The 21,454-nt window shown below is 46.7% G+C and overlaps 1 protein-coding gene across 1 annotated transcript; it reads right to left on the bottom strand.

Moving 5' to 3' along the window:
• Positions 1-2,431: 2,431 nt before the first annotated feature.
• Positions 2,432-20,612, bottom strand: LOC142917074 (uncharacterized). Its single transcript, XM_076061773.1, has 6 exons — positions 20,430-20,612; positions 17,251-17,394; positions 17,030-17,107; positions 15,974-16,066; positions 15,686-15,791; positions 2,432-3,214 (listed from the first exon to the last, which is right to left on the bottom strand). The coding sequence occupies exons 2-6, from the start codon at positions 17,339-17,341 to the stop codon at positions 2,902-2,904; spliced, it is 681 nt and encodes a 226-aa protein (XP_075917888.1). The 5' UTR covers positions 17,342-17,394; positions 20,430-20,612; the 3' UTR covers positions 2,432-2,901.
• Positions 20,613-21,454: the final 842 nt, after the last annotated feature.

Genomic DNA, 21,454 nt, shown 5'->3' on the forward strand with positions numbered 1-21,454 from the left:
TGTAATCTTGTTTCATTTACCTTCGCAGCTGGTCGGAAGCAACTAATTAGGCCACGCTGCGCAATTCCCGCTCACCAATTGATCTCTACACGCTACACGCGTGGCGCGTGCCGTGAGCGCCGCTGCTCCTGCACGTCCCCGTACTGGCGCGGGCGAAGTGCAACCAGTACCACACAATGCAGAGGCTCACCACACCACGCACGAGTGCATTTAATGATCGAAGGACCCGTACTTTAATTCCCAGGGCGATAGCACGTTGCTGCTGCCCCGGCATGCGCGTCAAGCCCCGAGTGGACTCACCCGTGCGAGCGTAAACACATGGGTAAAATTACTCACTCACGCGCAAACAAAAGAATCACCGCGGGCAGGCTCGCCACACCACGCACCACCCCTCCGTACTCACAGAGACAACACGATACGGTTTATACCCTACGGACGGTTTATTCCCCACGAATAAACGAACTAGACTGTGCGTGTCAGTACGGACCAGCAGGACAGGTCTAACCTATCTCGCTACTGCCTGATACTTAATCGACCTGTCTGCCCTCTATTTTCTCTCCCCGTGCTTCCCCAAAGCGTCCCTTTTTATCCTCCTTTCAAAGCCCTCGCACCGCCCATCCGCGGTGCATCACGGGTCAGGCCGTTAATCTGCGGTGCATCATGGGTAGGGCCGTTAATTCGCGGTGCATCATAGGTAGGGCCGTTAATCCACGGTGCATCATGGGTAGAGACGCTAACCTGCGGTGCACCATGGGTAGAGACGCTTAACCCGCGCTGCCCCGCTCCCCACCTGTCTGCTGGTCCGCGTGTGTCCTAGGCATCTCCTCACTGCAGTTCTCAGCGAGTTCTCCGTGGTCATTTAATTCTAAGTTAAGCCACGGCGCCGCAGTGCCATTTGGCCTGGGGGGGGGGGGGGTGCCTGCCAATTCCCTAACCCTGAGAAACCGTGGAGCACCCCCACGAGGGGGCCTCTCGGGTAACAACTCAGGGCAGGTACCCCCCCCCCCTCCCCATGAGGCCCTACTTGAGTGTGTGTGTGTTTAGGTGGGGGGGGGGGGCAGAGGAAGTGCTGTGATGGGAGCCGGGTGGCTTCTCGGTCGCAGCAGCACAGCGACTGCCCCGGTTTCGACGGAGCGGCTTCTCTGTTGTGGCACCACAATGGCAATTGTCATCCCGGCCGAGGGGCGCCTGACAGCGAGGGACATCCGTCGCTTCATTACTGAGAACTTCCCCTTCTATCAGAACAATGACAAGAAGCGGGGAAACTCTGTCCGTCGCTGCCTCACGTTTGAAGACTGCTTCGTTAAAGTGCCCAGAAGGCCGGGCCAGCCGGGCAGAAGCAATCACTGGGTCGTGGACCCGGCGGCTGCGAACATCTTTGATGACGGCTCGTATCAGCGCAGGAGGAAGAGGTTCAAACGGTGCGGTGTGGTGTGGGGTGAGTGGGCGAATGACTGGATGGGTAGGTGAGTGGGTGGGTAGGTGAGTGAGTGGGTAGGTGAGTGGGTGGGTGAGTGGGTGGGTAGGTGAGTGGATGGGTAGGTGTGTGGGCGAATGACAGGGTGGGTAGGTGAGTGGATGGGTAGGTGAGTGGGCGAATGACTGGGTAGGTAGGTGAGTGGATGGGTAGGTGAGTGGGTGGGTAGGTGAGTGGGTGGGTAGGTGAGTGAGTGGGTAGGTGAGTGAGTGGGCGAATGACTGGATGGGTAGATGAGTGGGTGGGTTGGTAGGTGAGTAGGTGGGTAGGTGAGTGGGTGGGTAGGTGAGTGGGTGGGTAGGTGAGTGAGTGGGCGAATGACTGGATGGGTAGATGAGTGGGTGGGTGGGTAGGTGAGTGGGCGAATGACTGAATGAGTAGATGAGTGGCTGGGTAGGTGAGTGGGTAAGTGAGTGAAAGGGTGGGTGAATCGGTTGGTGGGTGAGTGGGAGGGTGGGTGTGGATGTGTACTGTGATGCATCTGCCAATTGTCTCAAGTCAGTCAACCCATGGCATCTGGGTCTGTCCCGTGACCTGTCAGCGAACTTGGCCTAAGCTCCGTGGTGATCTCACGGGTGGTCGGGGCATTTAAACTGGAGCATGATGTGTGTGTGTCTGTGTGTGTCTGTGTGTGTGTCTGTGTGTGTGTGTGTCTGTGTGTGTCTGTGTGTGTGTCTGTGTGTGGCTGTGTGTGTGTCTGTGTGTGTCTGTGTGTGGGGGGGGGAGCGGTAGTGTAGTGGTTAGCGCTACGCTGCGCTACGAACCCGGCGACCCGAGTTCGATTCCCGCTCACGGCCACCACCGGTGACGATTATTTCAACCGGTCCTGGGCCTCCCCTAGGTCGACTCAGCCTCAAACGTGTAAATGTTGTGGTGTGAACATCGGGAGACAAAGGTGGCCGGACGTGGTGAATCCAAGTCCCGGGCGAAGCCGGGTAGTTAAAGCTCGTGCTGTTATATTCACAATCAGATGTTTTTATTTCGACTCGAGGAAAATCGGTGAAATCGGAAGCCAACGATAGGCCCCAGTTGTGGGCCCTTCTTAACCTGGTAACAAAATAATATTCTTAATCAGTGATGTCCTCACCTAAGCGTGTGAGACGAGACGGACGCACAAGACTCTAGTCTCCCGTTGCTGTACATCACTCACAGAGCACCACAGCGCCCCCCCCCCCACCAGATCCACAACAGCGTTCGCCCCGCAAGACTAAGGCAGCTTCTCCGTGCCTCAGCTGGACCATCAACAACGGCAACATTTGTGTCAACAACAGCAGCAACAGCTAACTTGGCGCCTTTATCATTACGTCTTCAGCACGGCAGCAGCAGCAGCACGGAACAACTTCAGGGCATGACTCAATCGCAACTCGCGTTTAAAATCGTCACGCAAGACGGCTCTCCGCGAGACGTCGCGGGCACACGGCGCGTCACTTTTCTCCCCCAATAAAACTCGGACAACGTGAATGCGTGGAAACGAGAAACGATGTCGGAACGCAACGGGGCATCGCAAATCGTAAAGATTTTTGCGAGAGCGAGAAAGAAAAGCTTCCTTCTAGACGTCGCCGCCGCGCGCCAACGACGGCACCAGCGTGAGCAGAAGCGCCGTGGCCCAAGCGGCACCGGGGCAGCAAGACGCCTTGCTGGTGGCAGACGCCCGCCCCGCTGACGTCGTCGCCGCCGCTGACGTCGTCGCTGATGACGTCGTCGCCGCTGATGACGTCGCTGATGATGTCGTCGCCGCTGCAAAGGGGCAAGCGGAGAAACGAGACGTCAGTCGCCATCGCTATGATGAGAGCAATGTACGAGTACCGGGGGGCCTCTTACAACCCTCCGCCTCCTCCTCCATCTCCACCACCACCAACACCACCATCACCACCAACACCACCACCAACACCACCACCAACACCACCACCAACACCACCACCAACACCACCAACACCAACACCACCACCAACACCACCAACACCACCACCACCAACACCACCAACACCACTAACACCACCAACACCACTAACACCAACACCACCACCACCAACACCACCAACACCACCATCACCACCACCAACACCACTAACACCACCACCACCAACACCACCAACACCACCGCCACCATCTCCACCACCACCAACACCACCACCTCCTAGGGGATGGAAGATTTGTTGGAGGTTGTTGGTAGTTGAGACTGAAACCTCTTCCTCACTTGTTCACTCTGCCACTCACCCAATCATTCAGAGAGACGATCCATAACACTACGTTTAAAACTATTTGGTAAATTAAAACGCCGACTGTCACATCATCGACGTCGGGTGCCCGATTGTAACTCCTCTGCGGTGAGCGGTGGACCACCACCACCACCACCACCAACACCCGAGTGTCAACAACGCTCTTTGCCAAAACAGCAAACCCCTGCCCAGAGTTGCGATGCTGAGAATCTTTTTTATTTTCAAAGCGTTCTTTTATCTCCGTTTGACCGGAACTTTGTTGACTGCCCTCGATGTGTGCACCTCCGTGAGTCTATGGGAGCCTTTAACATTGAAGTCTATGGGACCCTTTAACAGTGAAGTCTATGGGAGCCTTTAACAGTGAAGTCCATGGGAGCCTTTAACAGTGAAGTCTATGGGAGCCTTTAACAGTGAAGTCTATGGGAGCCTTTAACAGTGAAGTCTATGGGAGCCTTTAACAGTGAAGTCTATGGGAGCCTTTAACAGTGAAGTCTATGGGAGCCTTTAACAGTGAAGTCTATAGGAGCCTTTAACATTGAAGTCTATGGGAGCCTTTAACATTGAAGTCTATGGGAGCCTTTAACAGTGAAGTCTATGGGAGCCTTTAACAGTGAAGTCTATGGCAGCCTTTAACAGTGAAGTCTATGGGAGCCTTTAACAGTGAAGTCTATGGGAGCCTTTAACATTGAAGTCTATGGGAGCCTTTAACATTGAAGTCTATGGGAGCCTTTAACAGTGAAGTCTATGGAAGCCTTTAACAGTGAAGTCTATGGGAGCCTTTAACAGTGACGTCTATGGGAGCCTTTAACAGTGAAGTCTATGGGAGCCTTTAACAGTGAAGTCTATGGGAGCCTTTAACAGTGAAGTCTATGGGAGCCTTTAACATTGAAGTCTATGGGAGCCTTTAACATTGAAGTCTATGGGAGCCTTTAACATTGAAGTCTATGGGAGCCTTTAACATTGAAGTCTGTGGGAGCCTTTAACATTGAAGTCTGTGGGAGCCTTTAACATTGAAGTCTGTGGGAGCCTTTAACATTGAAGTCTGTGGGAGCCTTTAACAGTGAAGTCTATGGGAGCCTTTAACAGTGAAGTCTATGGGAGCCTTTAACAGTGAAGTCTATGGGAGCCTTTAACAGTGAAGTCTATGGGAGCCTTTAACATTGAAGTCTATGGGAGCCTTTAACATTGAAGTCTATGGGAGCCTTTAACAGTGAAGTCTATGGGAGCCTTTAACAGTGAAGTCTATGGCAGCCTTTAACATTGAAGTCTATGGGAGCCTTTAACATTGAAGTCTATGGGAGCCTTTAACATTGAAGTCTATGGGAGCCTTTAACATTGAAGTCTATGGGAGCCTTTAACAGTGAAGTCTATGGGAGCCTTTAACAGTGAAGTCTATGGGAGCCTTTAACAGTGAAGTCTATGGGAGCCTTTAACAGTGAAGTCTATGGGAGCCTTTAATAGTGAAGTCTATGGGAGCCTTTAACAGTGAAGTCTATGGGAGCCTTTAACATTGAAGTCTATGGGAGCCTTTAACATTGAAGTCTATGGGAGCCTTTAACATTGAAGTCTATGGGAGCCTTTAACATTGAAGTCTGTGGGAGCCTTTAACATTGAAGTCTGTGGGAGCCTTTAACATTGAAGTCTGTGGGAGCCTTTAACATTGAAGTCTGTGGGAGCCTTTAACATTGAAGTCTGTGGGAGCCTTTAACACTGAAGTCTGTGGGAGCCTTTAACATTGAAGTCTGTGGGAGCCTTTAACAGTGAAGTCTATGGGAGCCTTTAACAGTGAAGTCTATGGGAGCCTTTAACAGTGAAGTCTATGGGAGCCTTTAACAGTGAAGTCTATGGGAGCCTTTAACAGTGAAGTCTATGGGAGCCTTTAACATTGAAGTCTATGGGAGCCTTTAACATTGAAGTCTATGGGAGCCTTTAACATTGAAGTCTATGGGAGCCTTTAACATTGAAGTCTATGGGAGCCTTTAACATTGAAGTCTATGGGAGCCTTTAACATTGAAGTCTGTGGGAGCCTTTAACAGTGAAGTCTATGGGAGCCTTTAACAGTGAAGTCTATGGGAGCCTTTAACAGTGAAGTCTATGGGAGCCTTTAACAGTGAAGTCTATGGGAGCCTTTAACATTGAAGTCTATGGGAGCCTTTAACATTGAAGTCTATGGGAGCCTTTAACATTGAAGTCTATGGGAGCCTTTAACATTGAAGTCTATGGGAGCCTTTAACATTGAAGTCTATGGGAGCCTTTAACATTGAAGTCTGTGGGAGCCTTTAACATTGAAGTCTGTGGGAGCCTATAACATTGAAGTCTGTGGGAGCCTTTAACATTGAAGTCTGTGGGAGCCTTTAACATTGAAGTCTGTGGGAGCCTTTAACATTGAAGTCTGTGGGAGCCTTTAACATTGAAGTCTATGGGAGCCTGTAACATTGAAGACTATGGGAGCCTTTAACATTGAAGTCTATCGGAGCCTTTAACATTGAAGTCTATCGGAGCCTTTAACATTGAAGTCTATGGGAGCCTTTAACATTGAAGTCTATCGGAGCCTTTAACATTGAAGTCTGTGGGAGCCTTTAAAATTGATGACTGTGGGAGCCTTTAACATTGAAGTCTGTGGGAGCCTTTAACAGTGAAGTCTATGGGAGCCTTTAACATTGAAGTATATGGGAGCCTTTAACAGTGAAGTCTATGGGAGCCTTTAACATTGAAGTCTATGGGAGCCTTTAACATTGAAGTCTATGGGAGCCTTTAACATTGAAGTCTGTGGGAGCCTTTAACATTGAAGTCTGTGGGAGCCTTTAACATTGAAGTCTGTGGGAGCCTTTAACATTGAAGTCTGTGGGAGCCTTTAACATTGAAGTCTGTGGGAGCCTTTAACATTGAAGTCTATCGGAGCCTTTAACATTGAAGTCTATCGGAGCCTTTAACATTGAAGTCTATCAGAGCCTTTAACATTGAAGTCTATCGGAGCCTTTAACAGCCTTTAACATTGAAGTCTATGGGAGCCTTTAACATTGAAGTCTGTGGGAGCCTTTAAAATTGATGTCTGTGGGAGCCTTTAACATTGAAGTCTGTGGGAGCCTTTAACAGTGAAGTCTATCAGAGCCTTTAACATTGAAGTCTATGGGAGCCTTTAACATTGAAGTCTGTGGGAGCCTTTAACATTGAAGTCTGTGGGAGCCTTTAACATTGAAGTCTGTGGGAGCCTTTAACATTGAAGTCTGTGGGATCCTTTAACATTGAAGCCTGTGGGAGCCTTTAACATTGAAGTCTATGGGAGCCTGTAACATTGAAGACTATGGGAGCCTTTAACATTGAAGTCTATCGGAGCCTTTAACATTGAACTCTATGGGAGCCTTTAACATTGAAGTCTATGGGAGCCTTTAACATTGAAGTCTGTGGGAGCCTTTAAAATTGATGTCTGTGGGAGCCATTAACATTGAAGTCTGTGGGAGCCTTTAACAGTGAAGTCTATGGGAGCCTTTAACAGTGAAGTCTATGGGAGCCTTTAACAGTGCAGTCTATGGGAGCCTTTAACAGTGAAGTCTATGGGAGCCTTTAACAGTGAAGTCTATGGGAGCCTTTAACAGTGAAGCCTATGGAAGCCTTTAACAGTGAAGTCTATGGGAGCCTTTAACAGTGAAGTCTATGGGAGCCTTTAACAGTGAAGTCTATGGGAGCCTTTAACATTGAAGTATATGGGAGCCTTTAACATTGAAGCCTATGGGAGCCTTTAATATTGAAGTATATGGGAGCCTTTAACATTGAAGTCTATGGGAGCCTTTAACATTGAAGTCTATGGGAGCCTTTAACATTGAAGTCTATGGGAGCCTTTAACATTGAAGTCTGTGGGAGCCTTTAACATTGAAGTCTGTGGGAGCCTTTAACATTGAAGTCTGTGGGAGCCTTTAACATTGAAGTCTGTGGGATCCTTTAACATTGAAGTCTGTGGGAGCCTTTAACATTGAAGTCTGTGGGAGCCTTTAACATTGAAGTATATGGGAGCCTGTAACATTGAAGACTATGGGAGCCTTTAACATTGAAGTCTATCGGAGCCTTTAACATTGAAGTCTATGGGAGCCTTTAACATTGAAGTCTATGGGAGCCTTTAACATTGAAGTCTGTGGGAGCCTTTAAAATTGATGTCTGTGGGAGCCTTTAACATTGAAGTCTGTGGGAGCCTTTAACAGTGAAGTCTATGGGAGCCTTTAACAGTGAAGTCTATGGGAGCCTTTAACAGTGAAGTCTATGGGAGCCTTTAACAGTGAAGTCTATGGGAGCCTTTAACAGTGAAGTCTATGGGAGCCTTTAACATTGAAGTCTTTGGGAGCCTTTAACATTGAAGTCTATGGGAGCCTTTAACATTGAAGTCTATGGGAGCCTTTAACATTGAAGTCTATGGGATCCTTTAACATTGAAGTCTATGGGAGCCTTTAACATTGAAGTCTGTGGGAGCCTTTAACATTGAAGTCTGTGGGAGCCTTTAACATTGAAGTCTGTGGGAGCCTTTAACATTGAAGTCTGTGGGAGCCTTTAACATTGAAGTCTGTGGGAGCCTTTAACATTAAAGTCTGTGGGAGCCTTTAACAGTGAAGTCTATGGGAGCCTTTAACAGTGAAGTCTATGGGAGCCTTTAACAGTGAAGTCTATGGGAGCCTTTAACAGTGAAGTCTATGGGAGCCTTTAACAGTGAAGTCTATGGGAGCCTTTAACATTAAAGTCTATGGGAGCCTTTAACATTGAAGTCTATGGGAGCCTTTAACATTGAAGTCTATGGGAGCCTTTAACATTGAAGTCTATGGGAGCCTTTAACATTCAAGTCTATGGGAGCCTTTAACATTGAAGTCTGTGGGAGCCTTTAACATTGAAGTCTGTGGGAGCCTTTAACATTGAAGTATGTGGGAGCCTTTAACATTGAAGTCTGTGGGAGCCTTTAACATTGAAATCTGTGGGAGCCTTTAACATTGAAGTCTGTGGGAGCCTTTAACATTGAAGTCTATGGGAGCCTGCAACATTGAAGACTATGGGAGCCTTTAACATTGAAGTCTATCGGAGCCTTTAACATTGAAGTCTATCGGAGCCTTTAACATTGAAGTCTATGGGAGCCTTTAACATTGAAGTATATGGGAGCCTTTAACATTGAAGCCTATGGGAGCCTTTAATATTGAAGTATATGGGAGCCTTTAACATTGAAGTATATGGGAGCCTTTAACATTGAAGACTATGGGAGCCTTTAACATGGAAGTCTATGGGAGCCTTTAACATTGAAGTCTATGGGAGCCTTTAACATTGAAGTCTATGGGAGCCTTTAACATTGAAGTCTATGGGAGCCTTTAACATTGAAGTCTATGGGAGCCTTTAACATTGAAGTCTATGGGAGCCTTTAACAGTGAAGTCTATGGGAGCCTTTAACATTGAAGTCTATGGGAGCCTTTAACATTGAAGACTATGGGAGCCTTTAACATTGAAGTCTATGGGAGCCTTTAACATTAAAGTCTATGGGAGCCTTTAACATTGAAGTCTATGGGAGCCTTTACCATTGAAGTCTGTGGGAGCCTTTAACATTGAAGTCTGTGGGAGCCTTTAACATTGAAGTCTGTGGCAGCCTTTAACATTGAAGTCTGTGGGAGCCTTTAACATTGAAGTCTGTGGAAGCCTTTAACATTGAAGTCTGTGGGAGCCTTTAACATTGAAGTCTATGGGAGCCTGTAACATTGAGGTCTATGGGAGCCTTTAACATTGAAGTCTATCGGAGCCTTTAACATTGAAGTCTATCGGAGCCTTTAACATTGAAGTCTATGGGAGCCTTTAACATTGGAGTCTATGGGAGCCTTTAACATTGAAGTCTGTGGGAGCCTTTAAAACTGATGTCTGTGGGAGCCTTTAACATTGAAGTCTGTGGGAGCCTTTAACAGTGCAGTCTATGGGAGCCTTTAACAGTGAAGTCTATGGGAGCCTTTAACAGTGCAGTCTATGGGAGCCTTTAACAGTGCAGTCTATGGGAGCCTTTAACAGTGAAGTCTATGGGAGCCTTTAACAGTGAAGTCTATGGGAGCCTTTAACAGTGAAGTCTATGGGAGCCTTTAACAGTGAAGTCTATGGGAGCCTTTAACAGTGAAGTCTATCGGAGCCTTTAACAGTGAAATCTATGGGAGCCTTTAACAGTGAAGTCTATGGGAGCCTTTAACGGTGAAGTCTATGGGAGCCTTTAACAGTGAAGTCTATGGGAGCCTTTAACAGTGAAGTCTATGGGAGCCTTTAACAGTGAAGTCTATGGGAGCCTTTAACAGTGAAGTCTATGGGAGCTTTTAACATTGAAGTCTATGGGAGCCTTTAACATTGAAGTATATGGGAGCCTTTAACATTGAAGTCTATGGGAGCCTTTAACATTGAAGTCTATGGGAGCCTTTAACATTGAAGTCTGTGGGAGCCTTTAACATTGAAGTCTGTGGGAGCCTTTAACATTGAAGTCTATGGGAGCCTGTGACATTGAAGTCTATGGGAGCCTTTAACATTGAAGTCTATCGGAGCCTTTAACATTGAAGTCTATGGGAGCCTTTAACATTGAAGTCTATGGGAGCCTTTAACATTGAAGTATATGGGAGCCTTTAACATTGAAGCCTATGGGAGCCTTTAATATTGAAGTATATGGGAGCCTTTAACATTGAAGTATATGGGAGCCTTTAACATTGAAGACTATGGAAGCCTTTAACATGGAAGTCTATGGGAGCCTTTAACATTGAAGTCTATGGGAGCCTTTAACATTGAAGTATGTCGGAGCCTTTAACATTGAAGTCTGTGGGAGCCTTTAACAGTGAAGTCTATGGGAGCCTTTAACAGTGAAGTCTATGGGAGCCTTTAACATTGAAGTCTATCGGAGCCTTTAACATTGAAGTCTATCGGAGCCTTTAACATTGAAGTCTATGGGAGCCTTTAACATTGAAGTCTATCGGAGCTTTTAACATTGAAGTCTGTGGGAGCCTTTAAAATTGATGACTGTGGGAGCCTTTAACATTGAAGTCTGTGGGAGCCTTTAACAGTGAAGTCTATGGGAGCCTTTAACATTGAAGTATATGGGAGCCTTTAACAGTGAAGTCTATGGGAGCCTTTAACATTGAAGTCTATGGGAGCCTTTAACATTGAAGTCTGTGGGAGCCTTTAACATTGAAGTCTGTGGGAGCCTTTAACATTGAAGTCTATCGGAGCCTTTAACATTGAAGTCTATCGGAGCCTTTAACATTGAAGTCTATCAGAGCCTTTAACATTGAAGTCTATCGGAGCCTTTAACATTGAAGTCTATGGGAGCCTTTAACATTGAAGTCTATGGGAGCCTTTAACATTGAAGTCTGTGGGAGCCTTTAAAATTGATGTCTGTGGGAGCCTTTAACATTGAAGTCTGTGGGAGCCTTTAACAGTGAAGTCTATCGGAGCCTTTAACATTGAAGTCTATGGGAGCCTTTAACATTGAAGTCTGTGGGAGCCTTTAACATTGAAGTCTGTGGGAGCCTTTAACATTGAAGTCTGTGGGAGCCTTTAACATTGAAGTCTGTGGGATCCTTTAACATTGAAGCCTGTGGGAGCCTTTAACATTGAAGTCTATGGGAGCCTGTAACATTGAAGACTATGGGAGCCTTTAACATTGAAGTCTATCGGAGCCTTTAACATTGAACTCTATGGGAGCCTTTAACATTGAAGTCTATGGGAGCCTTTAACATTGAAGTCTGTGGGAGCCTTTAAAATTGATGTCTGTGGGAGCCATTAACATTGAAGTCTGTGGGAGCCTTTAACAGTGAAGTCTATGGGAGCCTTTAACAGTGAAGTCTATGGGAGCCTTTAACAGTGCAGTCTATGGGAGCCTTTAACAGTGAAGTCTATGGGAGCCTTTAACAGTGAAGTCTATGGGAGCCTTTAACAGTGAAGCCTATGGGAGCCTTTAACAGTGAAGTCTATGGGAGCCTTTAACAGTGAAGTCTATGGGAGCCTTTAACAGTGAAGTCTATGGGAGCCTTTAACATTGAAGTATATGGGAGCCTTTAACATTGAAGCCTATGGGAGCCTTTAATATTGAAGTATATGGGAGCCTTTAACATTGAAGTCTATGGGAGCCTTTAACATTGAAGTCTATGGGAGCCTTTAACATTGAAGTCTATGGGAGCCTTTAACATTGAAGTCTGTGGGAGCCTTTAACATTGAAGTCTGTGGGAGCCTTTAACATTGAAGTCTGTGGGAGCCTTTAACATTGAAGTCTGTGGGATCCTTTAACATTGAAGTCTGTGGGAGCCTTTAACATTGAAGTCTGTGGGAGCCTTTAACATTGAAGTATATGGGAGCCTGTAACATTGAAGACTATGGGAGCCTTTAACATTGAAGTCTATCGGAGCCTTTAACATTGAAGTCTATGGGAGCCTTTAACATTGAAGTCTATGGGAGCCTTTAACATTGAAGTCTGTGGGAGCCTTTAAAATTGATGTCTGTGGGAGCCTTTAACATTGAAGTCTGTGGGAGCCTTTAACAGTGAAGTCTATGGGAGCCTTTAACAGTGAAGTCTATGGGAGCCTTTAACAGTGAAGTCTATGGGAGCCTTTAACAGTGAAGTCTATGGGAGCCTTTAACAGTGAAGTCTATGGGAGCCTTTAACATTGAAGTCTTTGGGAGCCTTTAACATTGAAGTCTATGGGAGCCTTTAACATTGAAGTCTATGGGAGCCTTTAACATTGAAGTCTATGGGATCCTTTAACATTGAAGTCTATGGGAGCCTTTAACATTGAAGTCTGTGGGAGCCTTTAACATTGAAGTCTGTGGGAGCCTTTAACATTGAAGTCTGTGGGAGCCTTTAACATTGAAGTCTGTGGGAGCCTTTAACATTGAAGTCTGTGGGAGCCTTTAACATTAAAGTCTGTGGGAGCCTTTAACAGTGAAGTCTATGGGAGCCTTTAACAGTGAAGTCTATGGGAGCCTTTAACAGTGAAGTCTATGGGAGCCTTTAACAGTGAAGTCTATGGGAGCCTTTAACAGTGAAGTCTATGGGAGCCTTTAACATTGAAGTCTATGGGAGCCTTTAACATTGAAGTCTATGGGAGCCTTTAACATTGAAGTCTATGGGAGCCTTTAACATTGAAGTCTATGGGAGCCTTTAACATTCAAGTCTATGGGAGCCTTTAACATTGAAGTCTGTGGGAGCCTTTAATATTGAAGTCTGTGGGAGCCTTTAACATTGAAGTATGTGGGAGCCTTTAACATTGAAGTCTGTGGGAGCCTTTAACATTGAAGTCTGTGGGAGCCTTTAACATTGAAGTCTGTGGGAGCCTTTAACATTGAAGTCTATGGGAGCCTGCAACATTGAAGACTATGGGAGCCTTTAACATTGAAGTCTATCGGAGCCTTTAACATTGAAGTCTATCGGAGCCTTTAACATTGAAGTCTATGGGAGCCTTTAACATTGAAGTATATGGGAGCCTTTAACATTGAAGCCTATGGGAGCCTTTAATATTGAAGTATATGGGAGCCTTTAACATTGAAGTATATGGGAGCCTTTAACATTGAAGACTATGGGAGCCTTTAACATGGAAGTCTATGGGAGCCTTTAACATTGAAGTCTATGGGAGCCTTTAACATTGAAGTCTATGGGAGCCTTTAACATTGAAGTCTATGGGATCCTTTAACATTGAAGTCTATGGGAGCCTTTAACATTGAAGTCTATGGGAGCCTTTAACAGTGAAGTCTATGGGAGCCTTTAACATTGAAGTCTATGGGAGCCTTTAACATTGAAGACTATGGGAGCCTTTAACATTGAAGTCTATGGGAGCCTTTAACATTGAAGTCTATGGGAGCCTTTAACATTGAAGTCTATGGGAGCCTTTACCATTGAAGTCTGTGGGAGCCTTTAACATTGAAGTCTGTGGGAGCCTTTAACATTGGAGTCTGTGGGAGCCTTTAACATTGAAGTCTGTGGGAGCCTTTAACATTGAAGTCTGTGGGAGCCTTTAACATTGAAGTCTGTGGGAGCCTTTAACATTGAAGTCTATGGGAGCCTGTAACATTGAGGTCTATGGGAGCCTTTAACATTGAAGTCTATCGGAGCCTTTAACATTGAAGTCTATCGGAGCCTTTAACATTGAAGTCTATGGGAGCCTTTAACATTGGAGTCTATGGGAGCCTTTAACATTGAAGTCTGTGGGAGCCTTTAAAACTGATGTCTGTGGGAGCCTTTAACATTGAAGTCTGTGGGAGCCTTTAACAGTGCAGTCTATGGGAGCCTTTAACAGTGAAGTCTATGGGAGCCTTTAACAGTGCAGTCTATGGGAGCCTTTAACAGTGCAGTCTATGGGAGCCTTTAACAGTGAAGTCTATGGGAGCCTTTAACAGTGAAGTCTATGGGAGCCTTTAACAGTGAAGTCTATGGGAGCCTTTAACAGTGAAGTCTATGGGAGCCTTTATCAGTGAAGTCTATCGGAGCCTTTAACAGTGAAATCTATGGGAGCCTTTAACAGTGAAGTCTATGGGAGCCTTTAACAGTGAAGTCTATGGGAGCCTTTAACAGTGAAGTCTATGGGAGCCTTTAACAGTGAAGTCTATGTGAGCCTTTAACAGTGAAGTCTATGGGAGCCTTTAACAGTGAAGTCTATGGGAGCTTTTAACATTGAAGTCTATGGGAGCCTTTAACATTGAAGTCTATGGGAGCCTTTAACATTGAAGTCTATGGGAGCCTTTAACATTGAAGTCTATGGGAGCCTTTAACATTGAAGTCTGTGGGAGCCTTTAACATTGAAGTCTGTGGGAGCCTTTAACATTGAAGTCTATGGGAGCCTGTGACATTGAAGTCTATGGGAGCCTTTAACATTGAAGTCTATCGGAGCCTTTAACATTGAAGTCTATGGGAGCCTTTAACATTGAAGTCTATGGGAGCCTTTAACATTGAAGTATATGGGAGCCTTTAACATTGAAGCCTATGGGAGCCTTTAATATTGAAGTATATGGGAGCCTTTAACATTGAAGTATATGGGAGCCTTTAACATTGAAGACTATGGGAGCCTTTAACATGGAAGTCTATGGGAGCCTTTAACATTGAAGTCTATGGGAGCCTTTAACATTGAAGTATGTCGGAGCCTTTAACATTGAAGTCTGTGGGAGCCTTTAACAGTGAAGTCTATGGGAGCCTTTAACAGTGAAGTCTATGGGAGCCTTTAACATTGAAGACTATGGGAGCCTTTAACATTGAAGTCTATGGGAGCCTTTAACATTGAAGACTATGGGAGCCTTTAACATTGAAGTCTATGGGAGCCTTTAACATTGAAGTCTATGGGAGCCTTTAACATTGAAGCATATGGGAGCCTTTAACATTGAAGCCTTTGGGAGCCTTTAACATTGAAGTCTATGGGAGCCTTTAACATGGAAGTCTATGGGAGCCTTTAACATTGAAGTCTGTGGGAGCCTTTAACATTGAAGTCTGTCGGAGCCTTTAACATTGAAGTCTATGGGTGCCTTTAACATTGAAGTCTATGGGAGCCTTTAACATTGAAGTCTATGGGAGCCTTTAGCATTGAAGTCTATGGAAGTGTTCTATGTTGAACTTCTTTCGCTCCGTACGTGGCCAGCCATGCAAACCCGCTGGCGGCATTCCAAAACAGACTCGGCTCTCGTGCCTCTGATTAGCACGGTTGGCCACATAGGGTGCGAAAGAAGTTCAGGGCACGTACACATACAGAGAGACCCACAGACACCCAGATCCACGGAGGCACAGATTAGCACGGTTGGCCACGTAGGGTGCGAAAGAAGTTCAGGGCACGTACAGCCCTCGCGACAGGGAGCTTCGAGGCGCGTCGTCAGGGCCGTCGTTTGCGACATGGCCGGGTAGCTTCTGAAAAACAGCTGCACGGCTCGGTGGGCATCAGGCGGTGAAATAAACAAAAAGAGTCTCCAGCGAGCGGAGAGCGAGAGGAGAGGCGGAGAGGGACGGAAGCTCAGGCGCGGCGTTCGGTCTCACCACAGGATGGTGGCGGGCGGCCACACCGAGCACTCCATGTACACCGCCTCTCCCTCTCTCGCCCTGTACATCCTGTCTTGCTCCGACAACATCGACGGGGGGTTGGCTGTGTGAGGCGGTGGTGGGGGGGGGGGGCAGAGACAGCGAGCGGGCAGAGGTCGCTCCCGAGGGTGGGGGGGGGGGGGGTCGCTCCGGGCCGAGCAAGTACTTGCAGTGTTGCACCTTAACAAACTGCGTACTCAACTGGGCCCTGTACGTGTGTGTGTGTGTGATGTCGCAACCGTGCACCTTTCCGTCGTGTTTCCGGAGGTTGCTGCTTTGCTGCATACACCTGATGTGAGCTTCTTTGGTACCGTACGTGGCCAGAGATGATAACCGCAGCTGCGGGCGAAAATACAGCAGTGTTAGTAGGGTCTCTGTGTGAGTAGTGTGTGGGTCTCTGTGTGAGTAGTGTGTGGGTCTCTGTGTGAGTAGTATGTGGGTCTCTGTGTGAGTAGTGTGTGGGTCTCTGTGTGAGTAGTGTGTGGGTCTCTGTGTGAGTAGTGTGTGGGTCTCTGTGTGAGTAGTCTGTGGGTCTCTGTGTGAGTAGTGTGTGGGTCTCTGTGTGAGTAGTGTGTGGGTCTCTGTGTGAGTAGTCTGTGGGTCTCTGTGTGAGTAGTCTATGGGTATCTCTGTGAGTAGTGTGTGGGTCTCTGTGTGAGTAGTCTGTGGGTCTCTGTGTGAGTAGTGTGTGGGTCTCTGTGTGAGTAGTCTGTGGGTCTCTCTGTTAGTAGTGCGTGGGTCTCTGTGTGAGTAGTCTGTGGGTCTCTGTGTGAGTAGACTGTGGGTCTCTGTGTGAGTAGTGTGTGGGTCTCTGTGTGAGTAGTGTGTGGGTCTCTGTGTGAGTAGTGTGTGGGTCTCTGTGTGAGTAGTCTGTGGGTCTCTGTGTGAGTAGTCTATGGGTATCTCTGTGAGTAGTGTGTGGGTCTCTGTGTGAGTAGTCTGTGGGTCTCTGTGTGAGTAGTGTGTGGGTCTCTGTGTGAGTAGTCTGTGGGTCTCTCTGTTAGTAGTGCGTGGGTCTCTGTGTGAGTAGTCTGTGGGTCTCTGTGTGAGTAGACTGTGGGTCTCTGTGTGAGTAGTGTGTGGGTCTCTGTGTGAGTAGTGTGTGGGTCTCTGTGTGAGTAGTGTGTGGGTCTCTGTGTGTGAGTAGTGTGTGGTTCTCTCTGTGTGAGTAGTGTGTGGGTCTCTCTGTGTGAGTAGTGTGTGGGTCTCTGTGTGAGTAGTATTTGTGTCTCTGTGTGAGACCCACAGAAACCCACACACTACTCACACAGAGACCCACACACTACTCACACAGATACCCACAAGTGTTTCGAGTACTCGGCCCCGCTTGAACGTCGAAGTGCTTCGTTGAAGCCATCATTTGCAAGAGCCGGGGCGCTTCTGAAAAAAATAAGAGCCACGAAGCTCAGTGGGCATTGCCTGGTGAAGTCAAAAGTGTCGAGTTTAGTCGATGGCCTTTAGTGGGAGTAGCGTTGAGAGGGGGCATCGTCTCAAGTGGGGTAGCGGCGCTGTTTGCTACTCACGGTCAAGCGGCAGGGCGAAGGGGTTGTGACGGTCGCCCAGCACAACGACCAGCAAGGCCACTAAACGGGTGGTGGTGTGGAAAGCCTCCATTGGGGGGGGGGGGGGGGTGGCAGATGGTCGGCCTGGAGGCTTCCTTCACTTGGCTAGGAGGGGTGAAGGGGAGGGAGTAGGAGGAGCAGTGGAAATGATATTTATTTAGACTGCAAGAGGAGGAATCCAAAGCGCTACAAAGCTCTTTTTGTCACAGATGTCCAGCTGTGGCACTGGGTCAAAACATGACAACAAACACTAAACAAAAACACGGCGTGAGTGCAGAGTTACAGGAAGAGTAAACAAATCACTTTAAAAAAATCTATACTAATAAAAGTAACCAATGTTTAATGTTGCCACGTGAAGCACACCACCGTGCTACATAGCTCTTTTTAAGAAGAGACCTGGCCCACAAATAGTGGGCTGATATCAAGTGGACATTCAGGGCAAAATACTCTAAACGCGTGGCGTTTCGGAATGTGGAGGGGAAAAAACCGGAGGACTCGGGGAGAGAAATCCACGCGGCCGCGGGGCGCGAGAAACGTCAACTCCAAAGATACAGCAGGGAGTGTCAGGGTCGGTATCAAACCCCACGACCTCCTGTGCACCAGGTGACAACCATGCCGGGTTAAAGACCTCCTCCTTCACAAGGGACAATTGGATGCATGCCTAAGGCTCCCTCGTTGATGGACACGTTCCTCCTGCGTTGAGCAAAATGTTTAGGTTCTCATCGTTTCGCAGAGGCTGCATTTTTTGCCACCGCAGAAAACGAACGTTGGGGGAAACGCCTCCTCACATCGGACTCTTTGTTTTTTGTTCGCTAAAGTCACGTAGGTAAAAAAATCAATAAAATAAATAAATTTAAAAAACAACTCAATTAAAATCACGACGTTTCGGAGGCAGTAGCACAAGCTTCCGTCTTGAGGTGGAAACCATCACGGTAAAAATTGCTACATCAAGTGAAGAGAACTCTAAGCCAATTCTAGATTTAAAGCTTTCGTGACTGCAAGGATCCATACTCTTTGGTTCTATTCGGTAAAGTCACGTAGGTAAAAAATAAAACAACAAAAATCACGACGTTTCGGCCACAACACAAGCGGCCTTCATCAGGTGAAGGGATCAGGCTGTCTCGAGGGCAGCACTGGAGTGAAACACAGCCACGCTCAGACCGTGGACAGCTTAAAGGTCGCGGTCTGAGCGTGGCTGTGTTTCACTCCAGCGCTGTCCTCGAGACAGCCTGATCCTTTCACCTGATGAAGGTCGCTTGTGTTGTGGCCGAAACGTCGTGATTTTTGTTTTATTTTTTACCTACGTGACTTTACCGAATAGAACCAAAGAGGAACTCTAAGACACCCGAGATTGTATACAGGTTAAGGGGGGGGAGAGACAAGAAGGGCCGTGGGGGGGGGCTAAGTTAAGCCGCCTTCTGTTATGCTGCAGGGGGTTGGGGACGGAGAGATGGCCGTGTGCAGGTTGAAGAGCATTACACACGTGAACCAGAGGCAGGAGGCAGTAGTTAAGCTGACAAACTGGTTGCCTTGCAGAGCATACTGCTGTAAACTATAAGGCTGCTAAAGTTTAACTTGGGTTTAACTTTATTTTTTTTACCTCCGCGACTTTACCGAAAATAAGCCAGAGTATGAATCCTTGCACATCACGAAAGCTTCAAATCTAGCGCCTCACATCGTGTTAGTTTGGCACCGATGTTCGTGCTGATTGTTTTAAACTAGATCAATAAAACAACATTGATTACACCCCCAGCTCAGGTTTTTTTTTCCCATCAATGAAACAGCCCCTGAAGTGAGAGCACCTTCCAGGATAGAAACCAACACTGCCGCACGTCTGTCCAAGAGCTGTGTAAAAAAACAATTGAGTTGAAAAAAATGTCAAGCCGACAGGGAAAGGGGCTCCTGGCAACTTTGACCGCCAGCCAGGTCGATGTATTGGTAATGAGAATGTGCAATTTGTTTTATCCTTGGAAACACGGACTATGAATAAAACGAGATATTCTTAGCTCTTTCGGTAAAGTCACGTTGAAGGGAAACAATAAAATAATAATATATATAAAACAATAAAAATTCTCACGACGTTTCGACCATAACACAAACGGTCGTCATCAGGTCGAAACATCGTGAGAATTTTTATTGTTTTATATATTTTATTGTTTCCCTTCAACGTGACTTTACCGAAAGAGCTAAGAATATGAATTACTGCAGTCACGAAAGCTTTAAATCTAAATTTAAAACGAGATACTCGCAGAGTTTACGCTTCTGAATGTGCACTTGTTCAAGCGATTCACTCGGTCTAAGAGGCAGACGCACAGTAAATTATTGGGCGGCACTTTGTAAGCTCCTAAGGTAGACAAAGCGAGCTTGAACACGACGCGCTCGAGTGAAGTCTTTGAGCGACGCATAGTTCATAGTTCATTTATTTGGTATAGCCCTGTGAGCCATTCGGCTCTTGAATCGGGTGCAACCGCAACAAACAAAAAACATGAACAAGAAAACATCTTAAAGTGATTACGTGACTGTGCAAACAGAAAATACAGGAAAAAAATATCAAAATATTCCTGAAATAGCACTGTACACCAACGCTGTGTACAAAAATCCCAGTGGGATGCAAGTCAAATAACAACAACAACCACAAGACAAGTAAGATTAAAGCCATCAGTCTAACTCCGTACTACAATAAACAAAAACATGGCCAAAACAATTTTTTTCGAAATCACCAAAATAAAAGCCATAAATGCAATGTAACAGTGATCATAGGGAGTGTGACCGATTTTTTAACAATAAACTACATAAATAAATTATAACACCAAAATCTAGAGCCATAATTTAGGCCACTGAATAGCAGTGGCAGCTAGGGTTCTACAACTCCTCTAGAGCACATTGACACGCGTGCATTGCAAATAATTCAAGTTTAAAACACGCAGCAAAGATTCGTTACAAAAGCCTAGCGGCAGCCTTCACGCATCCTTTGGAAGCTTGCTAACCCACAACATAACCTAGAGACCATCTTCCAGGTCTCTATGGAGACCATCGCATGACAGCGGCATCTGTAGCCGGCCAAAGTGCCGCCTCGGCCGGCTGGGCAATCTAGCCGAGACCGGTGACACTCCCGGAATAGGCCTCAACGCGGCACTCACAAGCGCAACGCTGCGTAGGTGTCTGGGGAGGGGGTCTTGAGCTATATCCTCCTTCGTGGTGAGGTTATAAACAAAACAATGTCCTCGTGTGGTCGTGGTGGAGGAGATTCGACGTTCCGTGCCTCGAATCACAGGCAGGCGACTCGGTGGGGCTGTTATCACGTGAGGCCTTAGCAGGGCGCTTTTATAAATCGTAGTGCGGATAGGCGAACACGCAGTGCGAGCGAGGCTCAGATTCTGTAGAACTGATAAACACTGCCCATAGACTCAGCACTGCCCATAGACTCAACACTGCCCATAGACTCAGCACTGCCCATAGACTCAACACTGCCCATAGACTCACCACTGCCCATAGACTCAGCACTGCACCATAGACTCAACACTGCCCATAGACTCAAGACTGCACCATAGACTCAGAACTGCACCATAGACTCAACACTGCCCATGGACTCAACACTGTCCATAGACTCAACACTGTCTATGGACAGTGGCCTAAAATATGGCTCTAGATTTTGGTGTTATAATTTATTTATGTAGTTTATTGTTAAAAATTCGGTCACAGTCCCTATGATCACTGTTACACACAGTGTACACACATTGTGTACACACACGGTGTACACACACACAGTGTACACACACACAGTGTATACACACAGTGTACATACACACACAGTGAATACACACACACAGTCTACACGCACAGTGTACACACACACAGTGTACACATACACACAGTGTACCCACACAGTGTACACACACACAGTGTACACACAGTGTGTATACACATATTGTATACACACAGTGTACACACACACAATGTACACACAGTGTACACACAGACAGTGTACACACATACACAGTGTACACACACACACATACAGTGTATACACACAGTGTATATACACACACAGTGACTTACCTATGGGATTACACTCCGCTCCGGCGACATTTCAGCGCCTTATGGAACTGGTTTTGGCTGGCTTACAGTGGAACGTCTGTTTGATCTATCTGGATGACGTCATCGT

This window comes from Petromyzon marinus, unplaced genomic scaffold (genome assembly GCF_048934315.1).
Source record: "Petromyzon marinus isolate PM22_M1 ecotype Great Lakes invasive population unplaced genomic scaffold, UKy_Petmar_22M1.pri1.0 PM_G_Scaffold_41, whole genome shotgun sequence".
NCBI classification, from domain to species: Eukaryota; Metazoa; Chordata; class Hyperoartia; order Petromyzontiformes; family Petromyzontidae; genus Petromyzon; species Petromyzon marinus.

Excerpts from the sequence above, each read along its gene's own strand:
- LOC142917074 (XM_076061773.1), bottom strand. The coding sequence starts at position 17,341 with ATGGAGGCTTTCCACACCACCACCCGTTTAGTGGCCTTGCTGGTCGTT. Across the intron at positions 15,792-15,973 it reads TCCGGAAACACGACGGAAAG|CCAACCCCCCGTCGATGTTG; the intron begins GTGCACGGTTGC and ends CGCCTCACACAG. Across the intron at positions 3,215-15,685 it reads CCGCCCGCCACCATCCTGTG|CGGCGACGACATCATCAGCG; the intron begins GTGAGACCGAAC and ends GCCCCTTTGCAG.